The sequence below is a fragment of the Hibiscus syriacus genome, unplaced genomic scaffold, assembly GCF_006381635.1.
Source record: "Hibiscus syriacus cultivar Baekdansim isolate YM2019G1 unplaced genomic scaffold, ASM638163v2 tig00110483_pilon, whole genome shotgun sequence".
In the NCBI taxonomy this organism is placed as follows: Eukaryota; Viridiplantae; Streptophyta; class Magnoliopsida; order Malvales; family Malvaceae; genus Hibiscus; species Hibiscus syriacus.
The window spans coordinates 499,419-506,780 of record NW_024062759.1 but is presented as its reverse complement, the minus strand read 5'-3'; the positions used below and the strand labels follow the sequence as shown (position 1 = coordinate 506,780).

General features: G+C 34.0%; 1 protein-coding gene across 1 annotated transcript; it reads right to left on the bottom strand.

Annotated features, from left to right (window-relative positions):
- Positions 1 to 1,436: 1,436 nt before the first annotated feature.
- Positions 1,437 to 3,707, bottom strand: LOC120129129 (UDP-N-acetylglucosamine 1-carboxyvinyltransferase-like). Its single transcript, XM_039146717.1, has 7 exons — positions 3,159 to 3,707; positions 2,904 to 3,054; positions 2,511 to 2,795; positions 2,261 to 2,432; positions 1,968 to 2,046; positions 1,642 to 1,883; positions 1,437 to 1,534 (listed from the first exon to the last, which is right to left on the bottom strand). The coding sequence occupies exons 1-6, from the start codon at positions 3,671 to 3,673 to the stop codon at positions 1,685 to 1,687; spliced, it is 1,401 nt and encodes a 466-aa protein (XP_039002648.1). The 5' UTR covers positions 3,674 to 3,707; the 3' UTR covers positions 1,437 to 1,534; positions 1,642 to 1,684.
- Positions 3,708 to 7,362: the final 3,655 nt, after the last annotated feature.

The window sequence follows — 7,362 nt, the reverse complement described above, 5'->3', positions numbered from 1 at the left end:
TTTGTTTATTAGCGCATATTTGGCTTATAAAAAATGGAAAATTGCTTTAAGATGCCCTTAGTTTACCCTCATTTTTATGTTTAGGTCATTACTTTATTTCTGAAATTGCATGCTTAATTTTAACTTATTTTAATTTGGTCTCTTTTCTGAACTTGTATGGTTATTTTTAACTTAGCCCCTCAATTATTCTACCTATTTCAATTTAATCCCCAGATTAATTTTTATTGATTAACTTAATATTAATTTGATTTAATAAATTCAGTTTTATATTTTTTAAGTTATTAATTAGTTTATTATTATTATTATTATTATTATTATTATTATTATTATTATTATATTTGTATTGTTAATTTTAGTATATTCAAATTATGTATGCTTGTTAATTTATTTTATTTTGATGCTTTTAATTTATATTCTTTATATTTAATGTTTTCTTTAATTTATTTGATTTTAAAATCAACCCTTTAGTTTTAGATTCCTTTAAATTAAGTCCTTATTAGAAATTTTTAGGCTTCAATGTTAGTCCTTAGGTTTAGACTATTCACACTTTAATCCATAAACTTCTTTAATTAGGAATTCCTTTAACATAATTAAATAGGTTATTATTCAGAGCCTCCACTTTAGTATAGAATTCACTTTAGTACTCTAATTTAGGGAGTAATCTGAGTTGGCCCTCGCATTCATGCTCAAGGGACCATCTCGATTATTCGATACAATAATTGGTTAAAATCAAATATGATTAATATTAGAGCCTCCATTTCTAGGTTTAGCCCTCTATGTTCTTTAAATTACATAATTTGACATTGTAGGTTAGGGAAAGCCTTAATTAAGTATCTAGTATAATTAGGTTGACATAATTGATTATTTGATTGTATTTCTATTTCACAACTAAGGCAATGTTGATTTACCAAAGAATCAATGGTATATCTCCTGCAAGTATGCTCATGGGTGACTACTGGTGATTCCCGAAATAGGTCGACATCCTTTTCAAGTCTGGATCATGATTTCTTAAAGTCAAGGCAATATCTGGTTATTAGGCATAATAGTTTATCTCCCGCATTCATGCTAGGGGCGAACACTATTGGCTTAAATAAATGAACATCCTTTTCGATTGTGCATCCAAATATATGGTAATCAAATAGATATCAATTTTTGGGCACTGTTAGGGTGTTAATCATTCCCCACGCGTAACTTGACTCCCGAACCCGTTTTCTGAATTTTCGTAGACCCTAAACTTGATATTTTGATAAAATAAGAAATATTTTATTAAAATTATCCAGTTTTATGGTGTCCCGGTCGCATCTTAAAATGATTGATGACGACTCCTCACATTTCAAAATCTTTTTAACAAAAGAAAAAACCCATAAGTTGTACTAGTTATTTCCCACCCGGGCGAAAAACGGTGTCGACAAACAGGAATAAGAGAATGAGGTTCAATTAATATCACATTATTGTCATTTTACAAAGCTGCATATGTTGCAACAAGGATGGATATAGACAATTGAAATCCATCCTTTTATTCTTGAATTGTGGCCTCCGTCGTAGAAAAAAAAAAGGGCTTGAATACTGGTCGAATTTAGGTCTTATAATTGGTTACCTAGTGGTTTAAACAGCTGGGGGATTCGAATGAAATGGGTATACCTGCAAATCCTTGTAATGGTTGCATGATTTGAGAAGTAAGAAGTTATACTAGAACAGGCAATGGTGTTGATCTTTCGATATCAGCTCCTAGAATTTGAAGCTTGGTATCTATTTTCTCATAGCCTCGCTCAATATGTTCAATTTTATGGATCTCAGTGGTTCCTTTTGCAGCCAATCCTGCCAATATAAGTGAAGCCCCACCTCTCAAGTCCCTTGCAATAACAGGAGAGCCACACAGTGAACTGCCAAAAGTTATCATCAAATGGTCAATGATTCTGATGAGTTAAACGAACATCCAAAACCCTGTACCAAAAGGAAATACTTACCTTCCTTCGTCTTTACCAAAAACTATCGCGCTGCTCTTGCTAACCTGAATTCTCGCACCGAGCTTCTGCAGTTCCCTTGCTATCCAAAGGCGAAGAGAAAATTAGACATGCTTATTGCCGATTTCATGGAAGAAGCAAGCAAGCATGCAATGGGCTGATATGCATCAGAAAATCAACAATGCTTAAGAGAACAAAGAGAATCATGCAACATTGTCTCCTTTCTTCATTGACGAAAAAATTAAAGTGAAAAATCAATGCTTGATTGGTGTCATATTATGGCAGTTCATACATACCATGAGTCATACGGTTGTCAAACACGGACTCCTCCACCAAGCTTGAACCAGTGCATGTAGTGAGAAGTGCCATTATTTGAGGCTGCAGATCTGTTGGAAATCCTGGAAATGGACTAGTCTTAATACCGAAACCTCTCAAATCATCACCAACGTATGCAGGAACAGCTGAAACCTGTGCTGATGGTTTTCTGGTCATACAAAAAATAAACTTAAGTTGCCAAAACAACAAGTTACTGTAAGAATTTCATACCCGTAGTGTGTGCTGATCAAGCTGTGAAATTTTGCAGCCAGCTTCTGAGAGTTTGTCGATCAAACATGAAACAGAGGAAGGAATGGCAGGGGACATTGAGATGCATGAGCGAGTAATTGCTGCAGCAATCATGAAGGTGCCAACTTCGATTCGATCCGGTCTAATAACACATTCTGAACCATAGAGTTGGCTCTTTCCCCAGATAACAAGAGTGCCAGTCCCGGCCCCTTCGATCAATGCCCCACTGTGGTTCAGAAAATGAGCAATATCAACCACCTCTGGTTCCTGTGTTCAAAATATAGAGCCGAAAATAAGGAACAGCAGAAATTATAGATTTCTTCCCATTACATAACAGGGAACTAAAACATCAGTGGGGATTCCTCCAATCATTACTTTGGCCACATTTGAAAGCACGGTTATCCCATCAGCCATGGATGCTGCCATCATAAGAGTTGCAGTTGCCCCAACACTCGGGTAATCAAGTCGGAATCTTCCCCCAACCAATCCTTTTCCATTTGCAGCATGTGCCCACACTTTCCCATCCCTGCCACATTGCGAAAACAAGCTCATATTACCCCCAAACAGTCTTGCCATAGTCAATCAACAAAGATCAAGCGAAGAAAGTAGAAGTGAAATTACTGTACTTGCCTCAGTTCAACAACAGAACCAAGAGCTCTTAACCCTCGAAGATGGAGGTCCACAGGCCTCTTTCCAATATCACAACCGCCAGGCAAGGCCACGACAACTTCACCAAACCTGGCCAGCAATGGCCCTATAACGAAAAACCCACCTCTTATCTTCTTCATTTCCTCCGAATCCACCTCCACTTTGTCAACTCCATCACTGTTAACCATCATTTTCCCATCAAAGGACTCAACTTTAGCACCCAAAAAGCTCAGGATGGAAGCCATGGCCTGGATATCGGAGATATTGGGAACATTGTGCAGAAGTGAACTGCCTGAGCAGCAGAGAGTGGCAGCTAAGAGGGCTAAAGAAGAGTTTTTTGAGCCACTTATGGTAATGTGGCCTGACAGAGCTGCAGGTCCTTTGATTCTGAAAATGGAGTCTTGCTTGGTGTTTTGGTTAGAGAACTGGGTTTTCTGAGAAGAGCAAGAGGGAACGAAGGGTTTTGGGAAAATGGAGAAGTTGCAAAAGAGAGCCATTTTCAGAGTGCTTCTGGGCTACTAGGCCAATCTTTGGTTTTGTTTTATTTGATTTTTCTGTCGGTGTTTTTTGTTATTTTGTCAGGGTTTTCTTTAATCTTTTTTGCTAGAAAAAGAAAAAGAAATGCTGGATTATAATCAGAAGCTAATCAAATTTTAGATGTTAAATACTGTATTATCTCTCTACTTTCTTCTTCCCCATGGATTCTCTCCCATTGTTATTCCGTTGAGGGTGCTGTCTCCATCATCTTCATGGGAGGTAGGTCAAGAAATAACTGAGATAGATCACTGTCAATCTCCAGTTGTCCACACATGATGAATTATTCAGAAAATTTTCCCATATTTCGAAATATGTTTGGTCTCATCTTCAAAAAAGTTTTATCTCCTAAAAGAATACGCCCGGTGGTGGATTCAAATTTCTTTTTTGAAGTATATATATATATATATAAATAAAAAGTCAAATTTTAGAATAAACAGATAGTGATGATGCAATTTATAAGTGCTGTTAAAACTGCGGTATGCGGTTAAGACATACAGATATGATAGCACTATAAAAAGTTGCCAATCTCGAGACGCATCTTCCAACTACCAAACCTGTTCAATTAAAATGCATATTTAAAATGTGGTATTGGTTGGTCCATGCAAAGGCAAAACACAGTACCAAAATTCAATGCTTTCCCATGTTCTCAACACGAACTTGGGATTCTAAGTCGCGGTCCATCTTTTCTGTTTAAAATGTGATAAACCACATGTCTAAATTTATCCTTAAAAAATATTTTAAATCAATCTAATACTTTTTTTATTGTCCTCACGATTATTAAGGTTTTATTTTGTCCAATTCAGATCGATACGAGTTGCATATTTAATTTTTGTAGGTGAGTCTCCTAACGAGAATTTTTTACATTTTTAAAGACTCGAACTTAAGACATACTTAAACGATATCAAACTGCTTACCACTTGAACCAACCCTCGTTGATCAATCTAATATTTTATTATTATGATTCATGATATTATCTCACTTAATATATACTCCTAGTAATCGGAAATTTTTATTAATGTATCACGATTTTATTTGAATGTTGGCCTACAATCTATATATATAGAACATGAAATATTATGATTAAAATATTAACCCTACAATAAATTATTAAAATGTGTATGAACACTTAGTATAAACTAGAGTATGGAAAGATATTATGAGTTTACTTCAAACTTTACGTGCATGATCTAAATGAATAAAAATTAAAATATAATAATAGGATTCTCTTTCTTTCCTTCATTTTTATCAATCTAGAACTTTAAATCATTTAACAATAAACGTTCAAATACTATGCAATCTATGATGCTCGAACATGAGATTTCTATGAGTAACAACTATAATTTTAATTACTAAAAATTTATCAAGCGAAAATCTTATTATTAAAATATAATATAAAAAGTTATTAAAATATAACAGTCGCTTTAATATGATTATATTTCTTTATAAATTATATAGTTAGATATTAACCATAAAATTTGATATGTATTATCTAAATGAATAAAAATTAAAATATAAAAATCGAATTCTTTATTTTTATTAAGCTAAAATGATTATAAAGTAGTGTATTTTCTAAAATAACGATTATATTCGTAAATTATGATATAAAAATTATTAAAATATAACGGTCGCATTCTTCAATTATTTCTATTATAAATATGATTATATTTCTTTATAAATCATATATTTATTTTTTATTAATATGTGGTAAGTAAAATGTAATATCTATTTAAAAATAACTTTCAACCATTTGATATTAAATGTCTACACTCCTTATATTTTTTGTGCCCGAACCCGATGTCTCAAGAAATAACAATAATTCTTTTATCATCAAAGTCACTTAATTCGTGCTAACCATAAAACTTGACATGCTTGGATAGTCATCCGGTACATGGGGAAGATTTCTGATATGGCCAAATCTAGAGCTCTTATATTTTTCCTCAGGAGAATCAACTCATTTGGAATTTCTACATTGCACAAAGACATTTGTTTACCAAAGCTTGGAGAAATTGTGTTGGTATGTAGGTGAGGAGAAGCAGATTCAAAACACTAAAGAATGTCCGATCAATACATTTAAAACTGTTGTTTCTTAACATTCTAATTCGATAATACATAAAATCTTAAAATTTACTATTATTTGACTTGATTAATAAAACCGTAAACACATAAACAAAACAATTATAATATAATAGAGAAAATCAGCAATGACAAACATAACATAAACTGTAGCATTATTCTTATACCCTAGATCAAAACTAATTTGATAATGTTGACATGAATTCGACCGATGGTGATATCCAAATGTATGGAAGAAGATCTATATGCGAAGACTTGAATTGGTAATATGTTTCGAAGCTTTTATCTTTCGAATGGAAAATATCAATATCAAGTGGCTCATATGCATTGTCATAAAAGTAATTATCGGTAAAAATATATTGAATTAGATTTACCTTCAAGAAAATCCAGGGTTGATGCTAATAAAGTTTTTTTATCACCCACAAATACAATATTTCCATTGATATAATTGACCTTTTTCTTCTCTAGCAATTTCCCTTCGGGCTTAGCAACGCCCTTGCAACATTCCAACGATACATGTTGAGTATTTTCTCCGATCACATTGAGCGAGGAATCGAGGTATTTATGGACGATTTTACCGTCTATGGTAATTCATTCGCCCAATGCCTTTCCAATCTTTCTTACGTTGTAAATCGCTGCTTTGAATTTAATTTGGTTCTAAATTATGAGAAGTGTCATTTCATGGTAAGTAAAGGCTTAGTTCTCGGACATGTGGTTTCATCAAAGGGAATCATTGTTGATAAGACGAAAATAGATATAATTCGTTCACTTCCATACCCCACTTGGGTGAGGGAGATTCGATCTTTCATTGGTCATGCAGGTTTTTACTAGCGCTTCATAAAAGATTTCTCCAAATTGGTGCAACCTTTATGTCGTTTGCTACAAAAAGATGTTTTCAATTTTGATGAAGCTTGCAACGAGTCATTCGACATACTAAAAAAGAAACTCGTCTCCGCACCAATTGTAAAACCACTGGACTGGAGTTTGCGTTTGAAATAGTGTGCGACACCTCCGATTTAAGTGTCAGGGCTGTTCTCAACCAAAGAAACGGAAGAGATTTTCACGTCATCGCCTATGTTTCGAGGATTCTCGATTTGGTTCAACGCAACTACTCGACCACGGAAAAAGAATTATTTGTCGTTATCTTTGCATTAGAAAAATTCCGATCTTATTTACTCGACACTAAAATTTATGCTTTTTCTGATCACGCAACATTGAAGTATTTGATGAAGAAGGAGACGAAGCCGAGGTTGATTAGTTGGATTCTTTTACTCCAAGAGTTCGATCTTGAAATTAAAGATAAAAAGGGGAGCAAAATATTGGTGGCAGACCATCTTAGTCGATTGCCAACGTCTATGGTCGAGCCGCCCATCCGAGAACAATTTCCAGACGAAAGCTTAATGGAGGCGTTTTTCCCCGAAAGAAAATTAAATACATTTCTTTTATGGGGATCTCTTCTTCAGCTTTAACAGTGGAGATATGAAATTTGTCTAAGAAGACTTGTTTTGCACCGAGAAGACTTGTTTTACAATCAAGAGATATTTTTAAAAGTATTCCTTGAATCCCTATAGTTTAA

Excerpts from the sequence above, each read along its gene's own strand:
- LOC120129129 (XM_039146717.1), bottom strand. The coding sequence starts at position 3,673 with ATGGCTCTCTTTTGCAACTTCTCCATTTTCCCAAAACCCTTCGTTCCC. Across the intron at positions 3,055-3,158 it reads GGTTCTGTTGTTGAACTGAG|GGATGGGAAAGTGTGGGCAC; the intron begins GCAAGTACAGTA and ends GCAATGTGGCAG. Across the intron at positions 2,796-2,903 it reads TGCTTTCAAATGTGGCCAAA|GAACCAGAGGTGGTTGATAT; the intron begins GTAATGATTGGA and ends TTTTGAACACAG.